We start from the raw sequence: 26,990 nt of genomic DNA on the forward strand, positions 1-26,990 counted from the left end.
TCCTATGCTTCCTGGCTGATGTTTTGGTCACTTTTGAATGCTGGCGGTGCTTTCACTCTAGTGGTAGCATGAGACGGAGTCTACAACCCACACAAGTGGCTCAGGTAGTGCAGCTCATCCAGGATGGCACATCAATGCGAGCTGTGGCAAGAAGGTTTGCTGTGTCTGTCAGCGTAGTGTCCAGAGCATGGAGGCGCTACCAGGAGACAGGCCAGTACATCAGGAGACGTGGAGGAGGCCGTAGGAGGGCAACAACCCAGCAGCAGGACCGCTACCTCCGCCTTTGTGCAAGGGGGAGCACTGCCAGAGCCCTGCAAAATGACCTCCAGCAGGCCACAAATGTGCATGTGTCAGCATATGGTCTCACAAGGGCTCTGAGGATCTCATCTCGGTACCTAACGGCGGTCAGGCTACCTCTGGCGAGCACATGGAGGGCTGTGCGGCTCCACAAAGAAATGCCACCCCACACCATGACTGACCCACCGCCAAACCGGTCATGCTGGAGGATGTTGCAGGCAGCAGAACGTTCTCCACGGCGTCTCCAGACTCTGTCACATGTGCTCATGTGCTCAGTGTGAACCTGCTTTCATCTGTGAAGAGCACAGGGCGCCAGTGGCGAATTTGCCAATCTTGGTGTTCTCTGGCAAATGCCAAACGTCCTGCACGGTGTTGGGCTGTAAGCACAACCCCCACCTGTGGACGTCGGGCCCTCATACCACCCTCATGGAGTCTGTTTCTGACCGTTTGAGCATTGATGTGCCATCCTGGATGAGCTGCACTACCTGAGCCACTTGTGTGGGTTGTAGACTCCGTCTCATGCTACCACTAGAGTGAAAGCACCGCCAGCATTCAAAAGTGACCAAAACATCAGCCAGGAAGCATAGGAACTGAGAAGTGGTCTGTGGTCACCACCTGCAGAACCATTCCTTTATTGGGGGTGTCTTACTAATTGCCTATAATTTCCACCTTTTGTCTATTCCATTTGCACAACAGCATGTGAAATTTATTGTCAATCAGTGTTGCTTCCTAAGTGGACAGTTTGATTTCACAGAAGTGTGATTGACTTGGAGTTACATTGTGTTGTTTAAGTGTTCCCTTTATTTTTTTGAGCAGTGTATTTATGAAAAGATCATTTGAGTTACAGTAGATTAAAGAACATTTTTATGCAAACATACATATATATCCACTACCATGACATACTGTAACTATGTTTCTAGGACATACCAGTCTTTCACAATTCATCAGAAAGTGGCGGAAGTAGGCAGGGTTAATTGTAACAGGCTGTGGGGGTTAAATGTAACACTGTTTTCAATGGTAAAAATTAGGGATAATTGAAACATTTTCATATCTTTTAGGCATATCATACTGACCAAAAAGAGTAACCAAAATGTATATATTTTATAGAACGATACTTTAAGCATTCAAAAATATTTGACTTTTAAAGGTATCATCTTAATTGTACTGGCAAAGTTATATTTAGACATACATTCATTACGGTTTATATGTCTAAATACCTTATAAAACACTATAGAATTTTAGGTAAGGAGTTAATTGTAACAAATGTTACAATTTACCACCATTATGGTCTTGTGAAAAAATACAACAATTATTGTCATGAACTATACCAAATGGCCTCCTCTTACTGATAAAAAAAAAGTATATAATGATTAGTTACATGGGGAATGTTCCACAGGTCAATAATAAAAAGAGACAGCAAGAAAATTTAGAAATGTAAATAAAACTAAATAAATATTATGGATTTAAGCAAAACTTAATAGGCAGGTAGATACACTAACCAAGCATTAGCACATTGAATAACAGCTCTCAGTGGTTTCTAATTTGAGTTATTTGGTTGTTACTTTGTGCCCAGTGTTATTTTGTGCCCCAGTCCCCATTACCATAGTGACCTGTGTCTCATTGTTCTGGCTCAGAACTCATCTGTGTCCACTGCTGAGGGCTGCCTGCCCCCCCCCCTCCCCAACGCCACTGCTTCATGAATGATTAAATGGATGCCAATAATGAATAGATAGACAACAGTGGGCTGAAAACAAAGGCAACCTCTGGGTGTTTAATTAGCAGTGGGTGTTGCTCTGCATTTCTGATCAGGCCATGGTAATGGACACCTGGGGGCTGAGGACCCGCTCTTCCGAAGGGGGCGATGAGTTGGTCAGCTTCCAGGCAGTCCGATCCATCACGTCGCCTGTTGACTGGCTGTTTGTGGAAGCTTGCCTTATTAATTATCAGCTCGTTTGGAGCGGTGGGGGTGGCAAGAGCTCCTCTGCAATCAATGCAAACTGTCGCTCCATGAGAATTCCTGCAGAAGGCGATTAAGATCAATCGGACTGGGCTGACATGATGAGTCTTTTCCCCTCCGAACACGACAGGACAAGTGGGAAAGCTCCTGGGATGGAGCTGTGGAAGGTGGTGGATCTTGTCTTTATAGATAGATAATCCATATCACTGTTTCCTCTGGTGTATTAGAGTTAAAGAAGCTACAAAGAACTTTCGCCCCTGGGGGTGCTCTTGAGCCAAAAGGGGTCCCTTAAAGGAACAGTGCAGTCAAAAATGTGATTTAACATTTATTTTTATGACACTGAAAATTATGATAATGCCCTTTTCGTGTAAGAGTTGTTTGAAAAAAATGCCTGGAATTTCAGCTTGTTCATGTGGAATGGAGTTTTTAGCCCAGATCATGACATCACAATCTGATCTGATTATTCTGATCAATGACCAGTCATCTTTTATTTGCATATATAGCCTCCTACTCTATGCGCCAATCCGGGCTGTGTATGCAAATATATTTCAATTAGTATCAACACCCACACAATCAGACGGAGCATTTCAATGGCAAAAGGAGGCTCAGGGAAATAAATTATTATTAAATATATTTGGAGTTATTTTTATAAAATAAACAAAGTAATTCATTAGACATAGTGATGATCACAAAAATAGACACAGAAATATTGTCCAGAAATTACATCATTAGCAGATCTATAAATTGTCCCACCTGGAATAATATCAACAAACTATTAGTAAGTCTAAGTAGTAGACATCAGCAAAACATGAGTAAGCCAATAAACAGATGCAAGCCATCTACACACAGGCAGAAGTAACGACTCAGTCTCAGTATTCAAGCACTCGTACATACATGACCTAGATACCGGCGCCCTCACACACAGACAAGCTTCCAAATCAAGGGTAACCAAAGTCAGTTTCATGTCATTAAAGCAAACCTCTTAGAACACAAGCGGTCTATAGCATACATACACAGGGAATGCATACTTGCTGTACAGAATATACCATACAGGATTGCACGGCAGGAATTGACAGGGAAAAAAACATTTAAAATGCACTGTCTTGAGTGATATGTATAGGATCGGTATAGAAGTACACAGACTGAGGACATCCAGATTTGAAAAAAGATCACCAATCTATTTGATCAAACATCTACAGCATATTGAAGTCTTAACGCAAACTATAAATAGTGTTAGACGGGTAAACATCTCTCCATATAACCCCGTCTTTGGTCAATGATAATACCCTCACATTATCTCGTGAAGGCCTCTCTGCTCTGAGAGGAGAAGGGAGCACTTGAGAGGGACTGGAGTGGAGCTCAAATACGATCATGTTCCTGAGGGCTTAATCTGTTGCATAGACAGATAAGCATCGCTCTGACACTCATGTTAATAAAGGGGGTTTTAAAGAGACGCCGGGAGCAATTTAGCAACGCCTCCCCTGACACCCCAACACACACACACATCACAAATCTTAACGCACACACTTTCAGCGGCAAGTACCACTTACAGGGATGTCATGCCACCATCCCACTGTATTCACCTAATGGTTATGATGAGGATAGTAGCAGTTTTGACTAGGGTGGAGACATTTGCTATGATTTGTAAAGTTTATTACGGGAGAAATATCTCTTAGAAAGTGACGTGTTATACCTACACAGAGCACAAAACATCAGGAACCCCATCCTAATATCGAGTTGCACCCTCCTTTGCCCTCAGAACAGACTCACTTTGTCGTGGCATTTAAAAAATAAAAATAAAATTATTTTACTAGGCAAGTCAGTTAAGAACAAATTCTTATTTTCAATGACGGCCTAGGAACAGTGGGTTAACTGCCTTGTTCAGGGGCAGAACGACAGATTTTTACCTTGTCAGCTCGGGGATTCGATCTTGCAACCTTCCGGCTACTTGTCCAAAGCTCTAACCACGCTCTAACCACTAGGCTACCTGCCGCCCCACTCTACAAGGTGTCAAAAGCGTTCCACAGAGATGCTGGCCCATGTTGACTCCAATGCTTCCCACAATTGTGTCAAGTTGGCTTGATGTCCTATGGGTGGTGGACCATTCTTGATTCACACGGGAAGCGGTTGACACACTCAAACCGATGCGCCTGGCATCTACTATCATACCCCGTTCAAAAGGCACTTAAATATTTTGTCTTGCCCACTCATCCTCTGAATGGCACACATAAACAATCCATGTCTCAATTGTCTCAAGGCGTTAAAAAAAATCCTTATTTAACCTGCCTCCTCCCTTTCATCTACACTGATTAAAGTGGATTTAACAAGTGACGTCAATAAGGGATCATAGCTTTCAGAGCAGGTGTTCTTAATGTTTTGTCCACTCAGTACACATTTGTGTATTTGATGTACTTTTGTTCTAAATGAGAATTGTTTCAGAGCTTAGTGTGTTGTAAGAATTCATTATTGCATGGGAATACGTATGTGTCTGTGTGTGCATGGGGGGGGGGGGGGGGGGATTATGGGCATGTGAGGGCCCTCAATTGCGGGAGGATTATGGAAATCAAACCAGAGAGATTAGCTAATGGGGAAGTAATGGCCAGTGTCTGCCTGAGCCAACTGGCCAATGCAAATCAAGTGCTGCTGCATGGGAGAATTAATACCCATGGGAATCAGATCAGCTAGTAGCTATGGGGCAGGGCCACGGACTGACGCCAGGCACAGAGGGTAGCTTTCACCAGGAGTGGAGAGCAATGGAGCAGAGGAGACGTCGCCAGATAGTGCCCTCATTGACGTCAACACTCAGCATGTGATCCCAATGCCTCGTCTCCACTGAAACACCGACCCACTATCTCTCTCCCTGCTCATAAAATCTCTATTCATTCACTCTCGCTTGTAGGATACAGGAAACAAATGTCCTTGTATTCAATCGATAGCAGTTGTCGGTAGGAAAGTTAAAGGGTCATATTTTAAACATTTTAAACTTCACTCGGGCTCCCGAGTGGTGCAGCGGTCATAGGCACTGCATCTCAGTGCAAGAGGTGTCACTAGAGTCCCTGGTTCGAATCCAGGCTGTATCACATCCGGCCGTGACTGGGAGTCCCATAGGGCGGCGTACAATTGGCCCAGCGTCGTCCAGGTTTGGCCGGGGTAGGCAGTCATTGTAAATAAGAATTTGTTCTTAACTGACTTGCCTAGTTAAAGTAAGGTTGCATAAAGAATAGTCATCTGCAGCACCACCACAACATCAACAAAAGTGAAAATGGCATATTTCTATGTTTTGAAGATGTGTTTCCCAATGACATCAACCAATTAGTAGGCTATGCCTACTCATTATTGGTTAAAATCACATGTGGCACACCAATGATGTCATTGGAAACACATCCTCATCGAAATGTTTTATTACAAAATGTAGAAATGCGCAATTTTCACATATGCTGGGGTGGTGCTGGAGATAAATGGGGATTTCACAATTTATCAACTTCAAGTATGAGGTTTTGGATGTTAAGTGGTTTACATTTGTTTTTGACTTGGGACATATTGTATGTTGTGTGTTAGGGACATAGCGTTACCCTGATTCAATATGAGATGAGGCAGGGAAACATCCGGAGTATAAGGATACTTGACCGGCCTCATCATGAAAGCAATGGAACATCATTTCACATGCATCAGTTTCTTTTCTTTTTTTTTTTGCACGTCAGAGGGTTTTTCATTTAGATTTGCGGCAGGCGGTCTAACTCTGTTCCCCCATGCATGGCCTCTCCCCTCTCATTTTCATTCCCACCCACTTGGCTCAACCATTCATCAGGACCCAGGCAGAGGACACTTGCCTGCCTACTCACAAATGCATGGAGCGGCCAATAAAATTAACCTTGTGGCAATTGTTTTAGCACACATTTGATAGCCGGGTGTCAGCTCATCCGTTACGGGCCAGGAAATATAAAAAAGTCAAGCTCCAATGTGCAAAAAATGATGACTAAGGGCCATCAATAAAGCATGGCTAATGCCAGATTATGGAGTTAAGACCAGATCTATCAATGACAGACTGGATGGGGACAGAGCAACTTCCTAGGCCTGTTCATTTGGGTTGGAAAAATACACAGACCACAACCTGGCAATGCAGTATAATACTGTAATTTGCTGGTAGAGGAGTAGAGACGGCCAGATATATTTACAGACCAGCACACCAAAATCCCTGACCCAACCCTGCTGCTGGCGTAAGGGTGGGAGAGAAGTGGGAGTCGGGTGTAGGAAGGGGGAGTGAGGGGGATGTTTATTTGCGCTCAACACCTCCTAAGCGATCAATATTTTTAATTTGGGTCCGAGTTATTATTTTTCACATCACTGCGCCGGGGAGCTGAGTAAAGTGGCTCATATTTTAGCGCTAAAAAGATCGATATGACAGGCTCACCTTCACTCTGCCCCTCGCCGGCTGGGGTCCGCACATCATAATGTATGGTGGCAAGGTGCACCTGGCCGCCGCATGCTGGAATCACATCATTATCTGTGCTGGCGATTCCCCCCCCCCCCCCCCCCCCAGACAGTCCTGATTTACTCCCCGCCTAGGTCCTGCCTGCAGCCCCCACTAAACCAATCCCACCACACACAAACACTTAATCAGAGCTCTGTTTATGAGGGTGAAGGGGACGGACTGTGTGTGTACGTGCGCTTGAATGTGTGCTTGTGTCAGATGCTCATTTTTGTGCTGGTCCAGAGGAGAGCATAGACCAAGTTCCATAGATTAGGCTCCTTGTATTAAATGCATACATTTTTCGGCATCTCCTTTCAATTAATTATATACACATTTTCAACCTACATTTTTCCAGGGAGGCACAGCCTGCTTTCTCTCCCTCATAATTCACTTCTGATGGCAGATTCATTGATTGTCGCTCAACACGTCCTGTGTGTGTGTGTGTGTGTGTGTGTGTGTGTGTGTGTGTGTGTGTGTGTGTACAGTATGGGCTTACTTGAATGCCCTGAGTGCATGACTGATGGCCAAGGAGAGTTATGGCCCAACAATGATGACATCTACTCCATTCAAATTGCCTCGCCTGCACTGTAGTTCTCACCATATCGAAATAAGAGCCCAGAGATTTAGTTTTCAATATTTTAACCTGCTTATCCTCACAATGCCATCTCCCTGACCATGAGGGTGGAGGGGTTTGTGTGTAGGTGGGGGTTGGTCCTCCTTGTTGAACCTGTGTGTGTAAACCAGCGTAGCGACCACCCTGTCGTTCTCGCTCTCTCTCTCGCTCTGTAAATGCAGAGCAGGGGATGCTTAAGGGGTAAAGGATGAAACGATCCACCATCATCTGGCCGTAAAGGGGGAGGGGAGATGGTGGTGCACCGTGAAAATAGGTGATGAGTACAACGCAAGTGAACACACACAGTCCCAACCCCCATCACCGCAGTGGGCCACTAAGTGTTCATAAATTCCTGGGTGCAGTTTGGATGATTGCATTACTGTGGCCTGCTGGAGGCAGGCATTAAAGCTGCAATGGGTCACTTTTTGGGCGACCCGACCAAATTCACATAGAAATGTGAGTTATAGATCTGTAATTCTCATTGAAAGCAAGTCTAAGAAGTGGTAGATATGTTCTGTGTGCACTATTTCTATGCTTCCCGTTCTTACGTTTTAGCCGTTTAAAAAAAAAAAACTTTTGGTTTTGAACACCAGCTTCAAAACAGCTGAAAATACATTATGTTTGATTATGGAAAATATATTTTGCAGCGGTTTAGGTGGTACAATGATTCTCGACACAATGACCGCTTGTTTTATCATAAACTGAAATTAGACAAACTATTTTAATTAGACAAACTATACAAACTAACCAGGAAATGGCGCAGCTATTCCCTCATCCCAACCACGGAGACAGATCTGAGCTACTCAGGGAGGCACCATTAGGTTTGAAAAGAAAAGAGCGGGGAAATAATCATGTGAGCTGACTAAAGTCTCAAAGTAGGCGAAACCTTGATAGGAAGAAAATAAAACGTTTGATTGAACTTCCTAATTTGAAAGCTTAGGAATGCGTACCTTCCGTTGAGTCTGTATGTGGGTCTCAGTGTGTATACAGAACGTAGCTGCATGTACGTGTGTGTGTGTGTGTGTGTGCGCTTGTGCGTACACACAGCACAGACAGAGCTAACTGGATAGACGGAACGGGAGGCTGATGGGAGTGCTCCTAGTGTCTCTCAGGGTGACAACACTAGTCTCCACACCAAAGGACACCACAGGGGAAATCCAATCAAAACATCCAGAGGAGGCGTCAAAGATGGCACCCAGCACAAATAGCAGCTAAACAGATTAAGCCAATGTGACAGCTGGGTTGAGAACAGACGCGGACGCAGAAACTGAGTGCGATTCCTGTCAGAGCAAAGAGCCTGATTTATCCTCTGGCCTCTCACTCCTGTCTTGTGGACCAGAGCAGGGAAGGACGCCTTTAATTTCCCATTAAAATGCTCCGGAACAACTGAGGGCTGTGTGTGTTGGTGTGTTTATTTGTAGGTCACTTGTAGCCATTGACTTGATGCAGAAGGTGTGTGTGTTTGTAGTAAATACTATTATACTTTTTTCATAATTCTGCTATGACGCATAGAAAAACAGAGTGAGTGCTGTGACAGAAACTGTGAGGGTGGTGTGTGTTTGCCTACACACACACCCCAGTCAGTATGTGAGGAACGCTAGCCTAGGTAATAAAGACAAGGCATTAGTGAACATCATTCCACATGACACCCCAGCAGCCCAAAGGGCCGGGCCCGTGATAAATATTAATGGCCTGGAACAAGTGGATTGGGAGTTGAGTTATCAGGGCGGGCTTTCCTAATTGACATTTTACCTGCTGTATACCTTAACAGCCCCGTAAAACACCAGGCCTCAGACTGAGGAGGATGTGTCACTCAAGACACCCCCCCCCTCCCCTCATCACTGCACAGCACACACACAGGAAAGATGGAGGTTAGGCTGGCCTGCATCCCTCACTGTCGGTCTGCATCCAACACGGGCTCAATGCCTGATTGACGGACTTACTCTGGTATGGAGTTAGGTCCACCGTGTGCTAAGTTGGACATAAATCTTAGTCCAGGTTATCACACGGGGGGGGGGGGGGGAATCTAAAATGTTATATTATACAGTGTCCTACTAGGTCCTACAGTATAGCCTGCCATACTAACAAAAACCTTACCCTCAAAACCAGCCGCCTCTTTGACCATTTTAGCCTGTTGACATATTCGTCTCATCACAAATCAGAAGAATCAGCCAGTGCTTTCTTGGTAAATTAAGAGGTGTGCTCAAATGACCCAAACAGACACGCACCTCGCTGACACAGCTCGCACACACTCAGCCGTGTGCTTCATTAGGTATGGTGAGGCTGCGCTGGCTGTGGCGAGAGGGAAGCATATGGCAACGCCATCCAGCCAGCGTACCCGACAGAGACAGACAGGTAAAGTAAACACTCCCTCAGGTCATTACCATACACTTTCACTACATTATAGCACACCCGCTCGCTGCGGCACTCACATAGATATTCCGAAGGAAAACATACACCGGCTGCCATTACTGGTAGGCTCAGGGAGCCACACCGGGGTTGCCACTTACATTATCTGGAAATTGACAGGCAGAGCAGACAACAAACAATTACCCACAAGCAGAAATTGAAGTTTGCGTAAACAAATATGAGTGATGTCATCCAGACTAAATGGCAAGCCCTGTGTGAAGCGCACTGGAGAGAGTCTGTATCCTTACTGTCGCCCCGATTTGAATATCTATAAACATATTTATTTAGTGGTTTGCATACATACATACATACATACATACATACATACATACATACATACATATTAAAGATATGAGAGTCTAAAAAGGACCACATACAGCAAACCGAATTTTGATCTTCGGTTCGTCTGCCGACCGTTCAGCACGCTGTGTTTTAAGGACCACCCGCTGGTGGATGTCTGACTGCCGACATCTTCATGCGATTCAACCTTCAAGATCGGTTTGCACCTGGTTCGCAAATTACAGCCGGCACTCCGTTCAGAAGTGCTAAGTACTCTCGGCCCGGCAAACGCTATTGGCGTGTCGGAGCCTTAAATAAACTTGGGAGAAGTAAAATCAAAAACAAGTGGATATCATCGTCATCACCTAACCGAAATGGCAGTTAATTATTTTAGCAATAGGGCAAATGGTTCCAATACGTTCATAATAGGTTTATGAAAAGAGCATTTTTGACTGGTGGTGGTGGGTGTGATTTACCACTGTTTGCTGTTAGGGAGGGAGAGCAGTGTACCGTGGTAATAATACCTCCTAGGATAGAAAGGAAAATCATGATAGACACGGCTCAGCAGTCAAGGCTACACTGATTGTTAGCGGGTTCCTTAAACCACATCTATTCCCTTCTCTTCACGGGCTCCAGAGCCAGAGAATTAACCATCACCCCCGTTCTTCACTTCTTCCAAATGTACTGTTGGGAGTACAACGTTAGCAGCATTAAATGTGCGTGTGTGCGTCCAAAGTGGAGGAAAGGGCCACGGTGTCCGGATGAAACTTTCAACTGGTATCGTCAACACTGAGTATCTGGCTCCACCGAGAGGCCATGCAATGCGACTGACGTGTAGTTGCGCATGATCTAGAGGGAACAGGCCACAAAATGAACCGAGCAACAATTTGGCACAAGCGTTGCACATCTTTGTGATAATCACATCACTGGGGCCGAGGTTCCCTGCCATCCAGGACCTCTATGGCAGGCAGTGTCAGAGGGCCCTAAAGATTGTCAGACTCCAGCCACCCCAGTCATAGACTGTTCTCTCTGCTACCGATGCACCAAGTCTGGAACCAACAGGACCCTGAACAGCTTCTACCCCCAAGCTAGAAGACTGCTAAATAGTTAACCAAATAGCTGCACGGACTATCTGCATTGACCCCTTTTGCACTAACTCCTTTGACTCATCACATACGCTGCTGCTACTGTTTATTATCCACCCGGTTGCCTAGTCACTTTATCCCGACCTATATGTACATATCTACCTCAATTACCTCGTACCCCTGCACATCGACTCGGTACTGGTACCCTGTGTATATAGCCAAGTTATTGTTACTCATTGTGTATTTATTCCTTGTGTTACAATTTTTCGGAATATTTTTCTCTCTGCACTGTTGGGAAGGGCCCGTAAGTAAGTGTTTCACCGTTAGTCTACACCTGTTGTTGACGAAGCATGTGACAAATAAAATTTGATAACACTTGAAAAGTTGCAGCTGGTTTGCAGATCCACAAGACATTCCATACCATCTAGCACCGCCTTGTGGCAGTCTACCATTATTGCGCATTCTAATAAAATGCTGGGGTCCACAAAGCTGAGGAAAATGAGTCTGTGAGGGTTGAAGTCCCTCAAATAATTACTTGATTGAATTTCTTAATTCACGTCTTACTACCATCTGAGCCTCCCCAGCTTCAGCTTCCATTTTTCCTCAGCCATCTTAACTAATGTCACTGATGTGTGTAGAGCGTTCTGATGGAAATGGCTGCTGTGCAACACCCAGGTGAATACAGCCCATCTGTGGTGAGTCAAGACTGTGTGCAGTAAAACAAAGCTCTCCTGAGATCTAAAGGAAGAGGACCACTTAGCAAGGGCAAATGGACCAGCCGCACTTACTGTGAAATGCTCCTGGGATTTGTAGTTCTCGTCGAGGTAGACACGGACTCTGTTGTACTCCTTCATGGCATCACTGGACAGCAGCTCTCTAGAAGACAGAGGACACACGTCACAATATGAAAATATAGTTATTTCGTGTTCGTTGTTCCGGTAGACTTCCAGTCATTGCGCTAACGCTAGTTAGCAATGGCTCATGAAAATACCTTCAACTTCTTTCAAACTGCATGCAGAGAAATACAAAAATCTCACACTATCCCTTTAAGGGAGAAGAGATGAGGAAGAGGATATTTTGAGAGTATTGGGATATTCTGCTAAATCTGTTGAGGCCTCAGACAGTCTTCTGCTTATTTTATTTCAACAAAAAAATGTTTTTAACTTGGCAAGCCAGTTAGGAACAAATTCTTATTTACAACGATTTACACACCTGGACACCCTAAATTGGTTGAAAAAGAGATTCATCAAGAGAGCACTTGAGAGAATCTTTCCAAATCCCCATTGACATAAAACTTTGTTATTCCATCCTATGAATAAACAAGATAGACTACATAAACAGGCCATGCAAATAAGTTAATGGTATTCTAGTACATCCGTTTAATTATATGAAATTCATAACCTTCTGACCTTAAAAAAAAGAACCACCAAAAATGAAACCAAATAAGGTATGTCACCAGAAGGTGGAGTTGTTCACTCATTTTTCACAGAGTTTTTGGACATTGTTTTCCTGTGGACCAAGGCAGTGGGTGTTTCCTTGACAGAAGTGTTGAGGTTGCGAGGCCACTTACTTGACAAAACAATCCACGTGTGACATGGACGCTTCGTAGTTCTTCCCGCCCACCTCTTGACAGTGCACTGCGATGAAGTGGGGCCTGTGTGATTGGACAGTCTGCAAAGAAGAGAACAAGGCATGGAGTTAACGACTGTCTAGACCACTACTTGATGGTTTCAGTATGAAAAAGATCATTTCATGCACTATTGGTTAAAGCCTGTAAGTAAGCATTTCACTGTAAGGTCTACTACACCTGTTGTATTCGGCGCACGTGACAAATAAACTTTGATTTGATAATCATTTACAACGCAAGGAACTTCCCACCCAAATTATCTATCATTCTGAACTTAAGTTTGCGAACAGAAATGATACGGCCTTCCTCAAGAGAACACTGTTCTCTAAACATTCTACAGAGTCAGATTTCCACAAATAGCTGAATTAAGGGGTTTTAAAAAAGTCACAACCAGGCAACAAGCCTAACCAAAAAAAACAAAAGCACCCATTTACAGCACATTGGAACCCTATAATAAGGTCTGGTGGTTTTGGAGTTTGACAGAAGCTGGGTAACACCCAAGACTGGGGGACAAACGACTAGCAGAGGCCAAGATACATTACAGCCAACAGGGAAAACCATCCCAGCTACTGTACAGTATAGTGTCAGACAGATGTGTCTGTGCGCAGGGTGTGACAGACAACATTGGCAGTTTTAGACATCTCACTAGATCAATAACGAGTCTCTCACCATTGGGAAACACGACAGAAAACACATGTTACAGAACATAGCCCTGTCATAAAATATACGGTACATGAATGAAGAGATGTTGGCGATCTACACTCCACTACACAAACACCTTGTCCCAGATCTGTTGGGGTCGTCTTGGCAATATCCATAGTCATTGGCAAGCCGCACAAACAGATCTAGGATCAGGCTAACAAATACCTGGTCAGAGAAGGAGAGCACTCAGAGCGACGTTACACAGTCATTTCCACTCCAGTCACATGACCTCTCCCATGCCCCCCCCCCCCGGTCCCCTAACACTAAGAGGTGTTTGTGAGTGCACTGCCACCAAGCCCAGAGTGTTCAGGGGTGCTGACCCGTAACGGAAAATCCATTGCTGAGTGAATTACAGCGCTCAGAGGCACTCACAGGGTCGAGCTATGGATGGTGGGCAGGCCATAGATCACCGTCACCCAGGATATGTGGCCTTGGACAGCGTTAAGCCTGGGACAGCTCCAGGCCTGGGGGCCTACTCTGGCCCTACTTCACTCCCCCGCCTGCATTATTCTCACTAAATGCAAAATCTAATAAAAGTAATGTATGGCAATAACACTATGGATTTTCCATCCACCTATGGCTTGTCACTTAGCTGGATGACCCAGAGACTGGGCCCCTAAGAACCAGGGTTCTCAAACTTAGAAAGATTAGTGGACCTATCAGCTCCCACTGAAAAGGTCAGACTCTCAAGGAGCTTTAGCTAGTAGTTACATTGTGTGTGAGCCTGTGGGCACGTGAGAGGGAGAATGCAAGACTGTGTGTGTATTTTGTGTTTTGCATCTGTCCAAGTGTGGGTTTTCTGTTTGTTTTTCCAGGCAGTGTAACTCCAGCTCTAGTTTCCCATGCAGGCTCATAATCCTGAAGCCTAATTTAATCCTACTACTTTAATCAGAAATGCTATTGATAGAAAAGGTCAAACAAGAACAACTATTCAAGTTTCCTCCATCTTTCTGAAGGCCAACCAAACAACCCATTCCAGATACCCTCAGTGGCACTTTTAGCTCTATCGGTTCATTTTGATTTCAGACTAAGAGTTATAGTTGACAGATTGATTTTCAATATGAGGGCAATAAAACACACTTTGTGTACAGTCTTGTCAGCCTTAAAGGGATAGTTCACCCAAATTACAAAATTATACATTGGTTTACCCTGCAAGCAGTTTATGAAAAAGGTATGACAGCAATCCATGCTTTAGGTTAAGTTCCCCTGGCACGGTTTCCCATGCTAATGTTTTGGCCAATGTGGCACAAATACCATTCGAGTCATGGGACCGATATTAGCACCTTTTCACACATCATGTCCAAAAGTACTTAAAATGTATTTTGAAGCTCAACAAAGTCAATTACAGATTATTTAAACATGAGTGAAAAATTCAAATATTGGTCCCATGATTTGAACAGGATTTGTGCGAAATGCTAAAACGTTAGCATGTGGAAACAGTGCCAGGGAAACTAAACCAAATCATGGATTGCACACCTTGTCCATAGACTGCTTACAGGGCGAGGAAACCAATATGTAATTTGGGTGAACCATCCCTTTAAGAGCAGTAAAGATCTATCAGATGCAAGGAACTCCCTTGATAGCGTGACAGTTGCTATATGGTGATGCCTTTAGACCACACAGCACTTGTGATGACAGGTACCAAAACGGGGATAATCTATCCATCAAATTTGTCAAAAGGGTGCGTCCAGTCGTCCTCTCTCCCCCTCCATCCTGATTCCTCGGAGGTTCCCTTAATAATGGCAATAACATATCACCATCATCTAAAATTGCAAACCATGGAAGGCACTGGATTTCTTTGACGGCCAAACAATGTCATATATGCCATTACCATTGAGCACAATATAAAATAATCATTAGGCTTAGCCCATAATTCTGGTTCTCAGTTTGGAAACATTTTACATTTCAACCCATACCTAACTGGAACACAACACACATCATTGACCTCCACCAGTCCAAATCCATTTATAGTAGCCTACATCTAAGCTCACGCCGATTCACACTACGGGGTTGAACGAAGCACCGTTTATTGGGTCTGATATTTCCCTTCCACACGGTTCTTTTCAGCCCAGTACAGCTTGGCTCGGTAGCTTGGCACAGTTTTGGCTTAGCGGTGTAAACAGGTTTATTAGATCCACAGAACAAGTGACCACTGGCTCAACGTCAAGCACACCACGTCCACAGCTAGCCTAACTTGGCTGCTATCAGACCAAATTGTCCAATGTGTGTGGTCACAGGAGCCTGGGTTCTGCATAAGATGGAGCAGGAGAAGAAGACTGATGTTTTACGTGTTCCTATCCAATTGTGTTTTTTTGTTCATTTCTTTGCATTGTTTGTAACTTATTTTGTACATAATGTTGCTGGACATCAGAAGTGCAATTACACACTTATCTCATGATAAGCTGTAGACCACACTATCTACCTAGAGAGTTTATCTGTATTTTTTGTAGCTGTCAACATACCACCACAGACCGATGCTGGCACTAAGACAGCACTCAATGAGCTGTATTCCGCCCTAAGCAAACAGGAAAACGCTCACCCAGAGGCGGCGCTCCTAGTGGCCGGGGACTTTAATGCAGGGAAACTTAAATCCGTTTTAACAAATTTCTATCAGCATGTGAAATGTGCAACCAGAGGGAAAGAAACTCTAGACCACCTTTACTCCACAGTACAAAGTTCTCTCTCGCCCTCCATTTGGCAAATCTGACCACAATTCTATCCTCCTGATTCCTGCTTACAAGCAAAAATTAAAGCAGGACGCACCAGTGACTAGATCAATAAAAATGTGGTCAGTTGCAGCAGATGCTAAGCTACAGGACTGTTTTGCTAGCACAGACTGGAATATGTTCCGGGATTCCTACGATGGCATTAAGGAGTACACCACATAAGTCACTGGCTTCATCAATAAGTGCATCGATGACGTCGTCCCCACAGTGACCGCATGTACATACCCCAACCAGAAGCCATGGATTACAGGCAACATCAGCACTGAGTTAAAGGCTAGAGCTGCGCTTTCAAGGAGAGGGACTAACACGGAATCTTATAAGAAATCCCGCTATTCCCTCCGACGAATCATCAAACAGGGAAAGCAACAATACAGGACTAAGATGAAATCGTACTACACCGCCTCTGACACTCGTCGGATGTGGCAGGGCTTACAAACCATTAGACTACAAAGGGAAGCACAGCCGAGAGCTGCCCAGTGACACAAGCCTACTAGACGAGCTAAACTACTTCCATGCTCGCTTCGAGGCATAAAACACTGAAACATGCATTAAAGCACCTTCTGTTCTGGGAAAACTGCGTAATCACATCCTCCGCAGCCGACGCAAGACCTTTAAACAGGTCAACATTCACAAAGCCGCAGTCCCAGACGGATTACCAGGACATGTACTCCAAGCATGCGCTGACCATCTGACAAGTGTCTTCACTGACATTTTCAACCTCTCCCTGTCCGAGTCTGTAATACCGACTTGTTTTAAGCAGACCACCATAGTCTCTGTGCCCAATAACACTAAGATAACCTGCCTAAATGACTACCGACGAGTAGCACTCACGTCTGTAGCCATGAAGTGCATTGAAAGGCTGGTCATGGCTCACATCAATACCATCATCCCAGAAACCCTAGACCCACTCCAATTTGCATACCGCCGCAACAGATCCACAGATGGTGGACAGAAATCAACAGATTCCCCACCTGGACAAAAGGAACACCTATGTGAGAATGCTATTCATTGACTACAGCTCAGCCTTCAACACCATAGTGTCCTCAAAGCTCATCAATAAGCTAAGGACCCTGGGACTAAACACCTCCCTCTGCAACTGGATCCTGGACTTCCTGATGGGCCGCCCCCAGGTAGTAAGGGTAGGTAACAACACATCCACCACGCTGATCCTCAACACAGGGGACCCTCAGGGGTGTGTGCTCAGTACCCTCCTGTACTCCCTCTTCACTCATGACTGCACGGCCAGGCACGACTCCAACACCATCATTAAAGTTTGCCGATGACACAACAGTGGTAGGCCTGATCACCGACAACGACGAGACAGCCTATAGGGAGCAGATCAGAGACCTGGCCATGTGGTGCCAGGACAATAACCACTCCCTCAACGTGATCAAGACAAAGGAGATGATTGTGGGCTGAAGGAAAAGGAGGACTGAGCACGCCCCCATTCTCATCGACAGGGCTGTAGTGGAGCAGGTTGAGAGCTTCAAGTTCCTTGGTGTCCACATCACCAACAAATTAACATGCTCCAAGCACACCTAGACAGTTGTGAAGAGGGCACGACAAAACCTATTCCCCCTCAGGAGACTGAAAAGATTTGGCATGGTTCCTCAGATCCTCAAAAGGTTCTACAGCTGCACCATCGAGAGCATCCTGACTGGTTGCATCACTGCCTGGTATGGCAATTGCTCGGCCTCCAACCGCAAGGCACTACAGAGGGTAGTGCGTACGGCCTAGTACATCACTGGGCCAAAAGCTTCCTGCCATCCAGGACCTCTATACCAGGCGAGGTCAGAGGAAGGCCCTAAGAATTGTCAAAGACTCCAGCCACCCTAGTCATAGACTATTCTCTCTGCTACCGCACGGCAAGCGGTACCGGAGCGTGAAGTCTAGGTCCAAGAGGCTTCTAAACAGCTTCTACCCCCAAGCCATAAGACTCTTGAACATCTAATAAAATGGCTACCCAGACTATTTGCATTATCCCCCCTCTTTTGCTAATCTCTGTTGTTATCATCTATGCATAGTCACTTTAATAACTCGACCTACATGTACATATTACCTCAACTAACCGGTGCCCCTGCACAGTGACTCTGTACCGGTACCCCCCTGTATATAGTCTCGCTATTGTTATTTTACTGCTGCTCTTTAATTACTTGTTACTTGTATTTCTTATTCGCATTTTGTCTTTTATTTTTCTTTAAACTTCATTGTTGGTTAGGGGCTCGTAAGTAAGAATTTCACTATAAGGTCTACACCGGTTGAATTCGGCGGATATGACTTAAAACATTTGATTTGAGCTGCAGACTGCAGTGAGAAGTGTAGGAGAGATATGCTATGGTTGTGTGATGAGCCTCCTATCCACTGGGGATGCCTGCCTGATACCTGATGCATTAGCAAATGTATTAAAAATAAATAAATAATTACATGTACATATGTATTCAGACCCTTTATTCAGACCCTTTACTCGGTACTTTGTTGAAGGACCTTTGGCAGTGATTACATCCTCAAAACTTCTTGGGTATGACGCTACAAGCTTGGCACACCTGTACTTGGGGAGTTTCTCCCATTCTTCTCTGCAGATCCTCTCAAGCTCTGTCAGGTTGGATAGGGAGCGTTGCTGCACAGCTATTTTCATGTCTTTCCAGAGATGCTTGATCAGGTTCAAGACCGGGCTCTGGCTGGGCCACTCAAGGACATTCAGAGACTTGTCCCGAGGCCACTGTGTTCTTGGGGACCTTCAATGCTGCAGAAATATTTTGGTACCCTTCCCCAGATCTGTGTCTCGACACAATCCTGTCTCGGAGCTCTACGGACAATTAATTTGACCTCATGGCTTGGTTTATGCTCTGACATGCACTGTCGACTTCGGGTACTTAAATAGACATGTGTTTGCCTTTCCAAATCACGTAGATTTACCACAGCTGGACTCCAATAAAGTTGTAGAAACATCAAGGATGATCAATGGAAACAGGATGCACCTAAGCTCAATTCTGAGTCTCATAGCAAAAGGTCTGAATACTTATGTAATAAGGCATCTGTTTTTTATTTGTAAAACATTTCTACAAACCTGTTTTCGCTTGTCATTATGGGGTATTATGTGTAGATTGATGAGGATTTTGGCTGTAATGTAACAAAATGTGGATAAAGTCAAGGGGTCTGAATACTTTGAATGAATTACAAAAGTATGTGGACACCCCTTCAAGTTAGTGGATTCAGCTATTTCAGCCACACCCGTTGCTGACAGGTGTGTAAAATCGAGCACACAGTCATGCAACCTCCATAGACAAAATGGCCCGTACTGAGAAGCTCATAGACTATCAATTTGGCTCTGTCAGAGGATGCCACCTTTCCAACAAGTCATTTCGTCAAATTTCTGTCCTGCTAGAGCTGCCCCGATCAACTAAGTGCTGTTATTCTGAAGTGGAAACGTCTAGGAGCAACAACGGCTCAACCACATCTTCTAGAGGATAGCCTTCCCAGAAGAGTGGAGGCTGTTGAAGTAGCAAAGGGGATGTACGACTAGCATGTGTCCACATACTTTTGTCATGTAGTGTATATCCTATCAATTATGGCACAAGACGCACACACCATTGAATGTTTTTACAAGTGAATTCCATGCCAGATTTTCTTTAAAGACTCTGGATGCATATGGCAACAAAGAAAGCCCACTTTTCTCTGAATCTTCTCACTGAGGGCCTTTGATGGGCTGTAATCTAGGGAGGCTGAGTACTATTTCATGGTACTGATTAGGAGGTGGAAAGTAACGTGGCTGGAGAGTGTGACACAGTGTGCGGAGGGGGGATAAAATGGGCTTCTGAACGGGCACGTGATGTGATGAGAAGTCCTTCCTAGACACTGAACTCTGTCCACCTGTTGCTGTACATTCAAACAACAGTCTTTACAACACTAATTCTATCTACAAATCACACACACGCGCACAATCGCTCACAGACAAGCTCACACACACACAGACAGTCTTATTACATTTTGAGTCTCACACACACACACTAGGGCATTAAATCAGAAGAAACACATTATGTTGAAGTATTAATTATATTGTTATAACTTATAATAAATTAGCCATGTACTAATAACCCTAGAAATAACTCTATTTAATTGATCTAACAAGTCACGTGTTTGTATGAGCCTGGGAGTATCCTGTGAGGCCAGTGGCCCGTGACAGCCGGGTAAGGTTTCCAATGCAAATAGATTGAGGGATCAATCAACTCAGCATAACGCAATTCAAAGCATTGTTTATACTGCACTCTAGCGCCGGGATACCATTACACTCTACTGCACATGTGGAGCAGGCAAATGCCCTGCTTTGCCTGAAGATCACTCCAGTCAGTCGGTGCCACTCTGCTGCGTGCCAGCCCAGTGGACTAGTGAAAGCTGCCTGGATGCCCATCAGATCCACGCTTATTGAACAAACAGAAACACACATGATTAAATCCTTCTATAGAGTAGAGGACAGTCTATCAGATCATTCATAGACACATTGTAGTGGGTTTAGTAAATGACTAGCCTTGCTTGCCGATATACACTTGTCATTTGTATACTCTGGTCTCATCTGCAGGCAGGGAGTGTGACCGCATGCCTGCTTTGGGAGTGTTTGAACAGAATGTATGTCTCTGATACTAATCAAGCGGTGTCCAAAGAACACATTTTATTTCCTGAAGCTGCCTTTCGAGGAAAACCCTGAAGCAAGGGCTTGTATCAACAGTGGGCTAGTTCCTTGAGTGGGACACACACACACACACACACACACACACACAGCAGGGCAAACTTGCAGGATGTCCTTTCGATTATAACAACCAAAAATGCAGTTAAACAGCTTTGTTCAGGATGTGGCCGTTGCCACCTTTCTGTATCTGATGGCCCAGTTTCACAAGGACCTTCAAACTACCCTCCATAAAAACAAAAGCAATCTTAACAAAATAGCCATTCCAAATGTGGTTTCCTGCAGTGAGAGTTGCTTTCCAACACTATCAAGTATAGTGAGACATTGGACTATTTCTCAATATGAACTCTTTTTGACCCACTGTCTAAACTGTACCACTTTCAACCACACAGTAAACTTTTTTAAAGAATGTATACCGACGGGGCAAGGATCACTTGTTGATAATATTGATGCTGCAAATTCAAAATCGCTTGCATCATCTATTCCTTACCACACAAAATTCCTTACAACAGACATCGGTCTTCTCTCATCTGTTGATAGTGTGTGTGAATGAGAGAGATTACAATATGTGTGCTAAGCTGATATATAAGTAACTTAGAGAGCCGTGTGAGAGGGGTGAGTAAGGGCAGGCTAACATAGTCGTGAGCCTTGCAACGCTACACTATGAGCTCTAGCATACACTGGTGCTGTTCTGTCTCAGTTGCCCTAGGAGTACACAGTATGGTGCTGCTTTCCATGACGTCACCCAGCAGCACACCACATAGCTGGCATGAGCCTGCAGGCCTGCCTAGTTCACACAGCAGGGGCACACCTCTTTCTATCTCATTCATTCTTCCTCTCGCTCTCTCTCTCTCTCTCTCACAGACACACACGCAAGACACCCCCTCCCACCCACACACACACACCCACACAAAAACACCCACAGAAAAACACACTTAAATCCTGAGGCAATCAACCTGTCCATGCATGCCTCAGGGTTAATTCACTGTCATAAACGCACACAGCGAGAGCATGGTGAACAACTGACAAACTAGAGCGCATATGAAATAGCCAGCTGACTCCATGACTTCTCTTGACTACTATATCTGATGTATGAAGGGGAGAGACCAAGAGGAAATTCTGTGTTTGTGATCATCTTGAGCTCATCTGCATTTGCGTCACTTCAAAACCAAAGCACCGCGAAAAATTGTTAAGAAAATAATATGCAAATTTTGAACAATGTGCAAATTTTCACATTTGATTTTGGCTGTGTTTTTGTGCATCTGAAAGTAAACCGAAAATGTGTTGACTGTCAAACAGTGTTCAGGTGGTGTTAGCGTTGGTTTATGTGTGTGACGTGTGAAAGCCAGGAGCAGGCTTGATTTTGACACATCCACAGAGTTTTCTAAGAACAGTCACTTCTGTCACCACACTCAGTGTGTGTGTGTGTGTGTACGTGTGTGTGTGTGTGTGTGTGTGTTGAACCAACAAAAGTTAATTTACCTGAGTCTTAAATAAGCCATACGGTAACCTCTTTTTTTCACCTACTCAGTTTAAATCAAAGAACAGGTGACTTGAATGATGACTACAGAAAGCATTAGGGAGAAAATACTTTGTCAGCACAAACACCTGTTTAAAGCAGGCGACAGTGTTTATTTTTAATGTGGCTGATCCGAAGGCATACCTACATCTATGCTACCTTGTTCTAAAAGGACTTCAAAACGGCTGATAAAAATGCATCGCAAGCCATTACGCACAGGTCTCCTGTATAAAACATGTATGCGGTGTGTGACGTCCAACCTTCCACGTGTATCAGTGTATCTCTCGGGCTGTTTGTCTGCATGTGTAACTATATCCTGGTCTTTCTGGCTCTGTGTGAATCCACATCTCTCGCTGTGAATGTGACTGTGTGCTTATCCTTGTGTCTACGGCTGTGCTTGTATCCACGTCTCTATGGCTCTGTGCGAATGGATGCATTTCATTATCGACGCGTTTCTAAGGCTGTCTGTGACTGTGTGTATACGCGTCTCATGACTCAGTGAACGTACGCGTAGCACTATCAACGTTTCTCTCTGGCTGTGTGTGACTGCGTGTGTGTCCATAGATCCGAGGCAGCACCAGGGCCCTCAGCAGCCCAGAGACATAACTATCACACACACCATGGTCAGATGGCAACCAGGGACGATAAGGAGAGGCAGCATGCGGCCTCTAATCCCTTCCTCACTTCCACCAGATAGGAGATCAAGAGAGACACGGGCCTACTGAATCACTCATTGGATACGCGCACTGCACACTACAGCACATGGATACCATCTCTACTCGCTCACTGCCACTTGCTACCGCAGTGATTCCGTTCCACAAGCTAGGAGAGACATGGGCCTACTGAAGCCCTCCCTTTCTAGTCAGAGTCACCTCTCACTGCACACCACAGTAGAGTACACCATCTCTACTCACTCATAGCCACCATAACATCTCCGCTGTGTCAGTCATAGTGATACTACAGCCCAGCTGAGTACAAGTTTAAACACAGTGCTAAGGGAGAAATCCCACACCTTGAAGTGCACTGTTCCAAGACATTAACCTGTGGCGTACTACTGTAAGTTACATGGCAAGGCCTTTGGTGTAATGCAGTGTAGTTTGTCTGTGTATGTGTGCAGTTAACCTGAATTAAGCCTAGGTCTAATCCTCTTATCATTAACTTCTTATGGCTGGGGGGCAGTATTGAGTAGCTTGGATGAATAAGGTGCCCAGAGTAAACTGCTTGCTACTCAGGCCCAGAAGCGAAGATATGCATATTATTAGCAGATTTGGATAGAAAACACTCTGAAGTTTCTAAAACTGTTTGAATGATGTCTGTGAGTATAACATAACTCAAATGGCAGGCAAAAACCTGAGAAAAAATCCAACCAGGAAGTGGGAAATCTGAGGTTTGTAGGTTTTCAAGTCTTTGCCTATCCAATATAGAGTGTAAAATTTGGTCCAACTGCACTTCCTAAGGCTTCCACTAGATGTCAACAGTCTTTAGAACCTACTGTGAAGGGGGAGCGAATAAGAGCTGTTTGACTAAGAGGTCTGGCAGAATGCCATGAGCTAAGCGTGAGCTAAGCTGCGTTCCTTTTCATTTCTAAAGACAAAGGAATTTTCCGGTTGGAATATTATTGAAGATTTATGATAAAAACATCCTAAAGATTGATTCTATACATCGTTTGACATGTTTCTACGAACTGTAATGGAACTTTTTGACTTTTCGTCTGGACTAAGTGACTGCACCTCGTGAATTTGGATTTGTGAACTAAACGCACAAACAAAAAGAAGGTATTTGGACATAAATTATGGACTTTATCGAACAAAACAAACATTTATTGTCGAACTGGGATTCCTGGGAGTGCATTCTGATGAAGATCATCAAAGGTAAGTGAATATTTATAATGCTCTTTGTGACTTCTGTTGACTCCACAACATGGCGGGTATCTGTATGGCTTGTTTTGGTGCCTGAGGACTGTACTCAGATTATAGCATCATGTGCTTTTTCCGTAAAGCTTTTTTGAAATCTGACACAGGGGTTGCATTAAGGAGAAGTATATCTTTAATTCCATGCATAACACTTGTATTTTCATCAACATTTATGATGAGTATTTCTGTAAATTGATGTGGCTCTATGCAAAATCACCGGATGTTTTAGAAGCAAAACATTACTGAACATAATGCGCCAATGTAAACTGAGATTTTTGGATATAAATATGAACTTTATCGAACAAAACATATGTATTGTGTAACACGAAGTCCTATGAGTGTCATCTGATGAAGATCATCAAAGGTTAGTGATTCATTTTAACTATTTCTGCTTTTTGTGACTCCTCTCTTGGCTGGAAAAATGGCTGTGTTTTTCTGTGACTTGGCGCTGACCTAACATAATCAGATGGTGTGCTTTCGTCGTAAAGCCTTGTTGAAATTGGACACTGTGGTGCGATTAACAACAAGTTTATCTTTAAAATGGTGTAAAATACTTGTATGTTTGAGGAATTTTAATTATGAGATTTCTGTTGTTTGAATTTGGCGCCCTGCACTTTCACTGGCTGTTGTCAAATCGAGGTTTCAGCCGTAAGAAGTTAAACAGGTGACCTGTAGCTGCTCTCTGTGCTTCCAGGACCTTGGCTTGGCACATAACCAGTAGGCACAAACATGCATAATTCTAATACACACCTGGCAACTAAGCTCATGCCACTCTTATTGGCATATAAGGCAATGGTCCATCTTCCAAATGGAATACAGAACAGTAGTACCCTCTTCACACTACTGAGCCAAATTAAGCCGGATCAAGCTGAGCTATACTGCACTCGCTTGGTTATGCATCTGCTACAGTTGCTGGAATGGTGCTGGTGAGGAAAATATGTAAAGAAAATATACAAGAAAAACGTAAATCCAAGACATTCCATATGTTAAGTTTTGTATGGAAACTAGCTAGGTGGCTAACATTAGCTAGCTGGGTAATGTTAGCTAGGCCAGGGGTTAGGGTTACGGTAGCTAAAAGTGTTAAGGGTCGGGTTAGGGGAAGGATTAGCTAACATGCTAAGCAGTTGCAAAGTAGCTGAAAAGTTGTAAGTTGTTGAAAAGTTGCTAATTAGCTAAAATTGTTCATGATGAGATTCCAACTTGCAACCTTTGGGTTGCTAGATGTTTGCGTTATACCCATCCACCCGACTAACCACGCTACTTTTGTTTTTTGCCTTAAGTAACCATCGGTCTTTTGTAACCATACCAATCATAACATATCATACTAATTTGAGTGCCCCGAATGTACCTATACTATGTTACATATAATCTATGAGACCAGGCTGGTGCAACAGCTGTCTGCCTGTCTATCTATCTGAATTGACTTCCCCTGCTAGAGTGGAAAAAGTTGTGGTTTCTCAGATGTTCCTATGTAGATCAAAGGTAAGATATGACACGGCCTGTGCTCTTTTCTCCTCAAAGTAACTATCACTCAATGAGTCGAACACAGCCACATGACTACAATAGAGTGCCAAAAATGCAAAGAGCAGATGGGCCTAGAGAAGAGTTGTACATGTCTGTATTCAGCACTGTGTCAATATGGAGAGGATAGGTTCAACGTACCTGGTAGAATTCCCGCAGCCATGTCTTCTGTAGGTTATCAGGCTGAAAACACAAGATAAACTCTGTCAGTCAGGTAATTTTGACATGTATTTTATGACTCGAAAAAAATTACTTTGTCTATTCTTGAAAAACATGATTTCAACCTTAAATTCCTATTACTAGCGACTCAATAAGAACTTCCAGCAATGCCATAATAGAATGGATCTCAACAATATTACAAAAATGACTTTGGGTCTGCTTCAACAGTTTTTACAGGTAGGTAAGTATTGTTAAATGAGAACTGATATCAAATTGTAACAAATTATGCAAATGTGGAATGTCCAAACATGAATATTCAATGTAATTGAAATTAATGTGTTTTCAGGTGGTGTATAGTGTAATGTCCTTCTTAACTTTCAAATGACTGAGGTTCTTCCACCATGTTTCCACATTTTCAGACAATACATAACAGTGACGTTTTTTGTGTGTGACTATTATAGGCATTATTTTATAGGCGACCTTTCATCTGAATATTGATTAATTGACCCCATGGGTCATGAAATGAGGTTTAACCAATGTGTTACTAATATAGTGTGATGTCAACAATTCAAATTATATTTTTCCACCAGATTTAACCCATACTTTTTACTGACTAACGTTCAAAAGTTTGGGGTCACTTAGAAATGTCCTTGTTTCCATGAAAACATACCTGAAATGAGTTGCAAAATGAATAGGAAATAGTCAATACGTTGACGAGGTTATAAAAAAATGATTTTTAATTGAAATAATAGTTAAAATACTTAATACTTAAAACTTTGCTTTCGTCAAAGAATTCTCCATTTGCAGCAATTGCAGCCTTGCAGCCCTTTGGCATTCTAGTTGTCAATTTGTTGAGGTTATCTGTAGTAGAGATTTCACCCTATGCTTCCTGAAGCACCTCCCACAAGTTGGATTGGCTTGATGGGCACTTCTTACGTACCATACGGTCAAGCTGCTCCCACAACAGCTCAATAGGGTTGAGATCCGGTGACTGTGCTTGCCACTCCATTATAGACCGAATACCAGCTGAC

General features: G+C 43.9%; 1 protein-coding gene across 2 annotated transcripts in view; it reads right to left on the reverse strand.

The window, feature by feature from the left end:
* The window catches only part of LOC120046491 (inositol polyphosphate-5-phosphatase A-like), a 197,177-nt gene that overhangs the window by 99,978 nt on the left and 70,209 nt on the right, over positions 1-26,990 (reverse strand). For both annotated transcript variants that reach the window (XM_038991773.1, XM_038991772.1), the window contains exons 2-4: positions 25,942-25,983; positions 12,682-12,782; positions 11,900-11,987 (exon numbers count right to left, since the gene is read on the reverse strand). In XM_038991773.1, the coding sequence (XP_038847701.1) occupies positions 11,900-11,987; positions 12,682-12,782; positions 25,942-25,983 (231 nt within the window). The remainder of the gene's footprint in view (positions 1-11,899; positions 11,988-12,681; positions 12,783-25,941; positions 25,984-26,990) is intronic.

The sequence above is a fragment of the Salvelinus namaycush genome, chromosome 4 (genome assembly GCF_016432855.1).
Source record: "Salvelinus namaycush isolate Seneca chromosome 4, SaNama_1.0, whole genome shotgun sequence".
In the NCBI taxonomy this organism is placed as follows: Eukaryota; Metazoa; Chordata; class Actinopteri; order Salmoniformes; family Salmonidae; genus Salvelinus; species Salvelinus namaycush.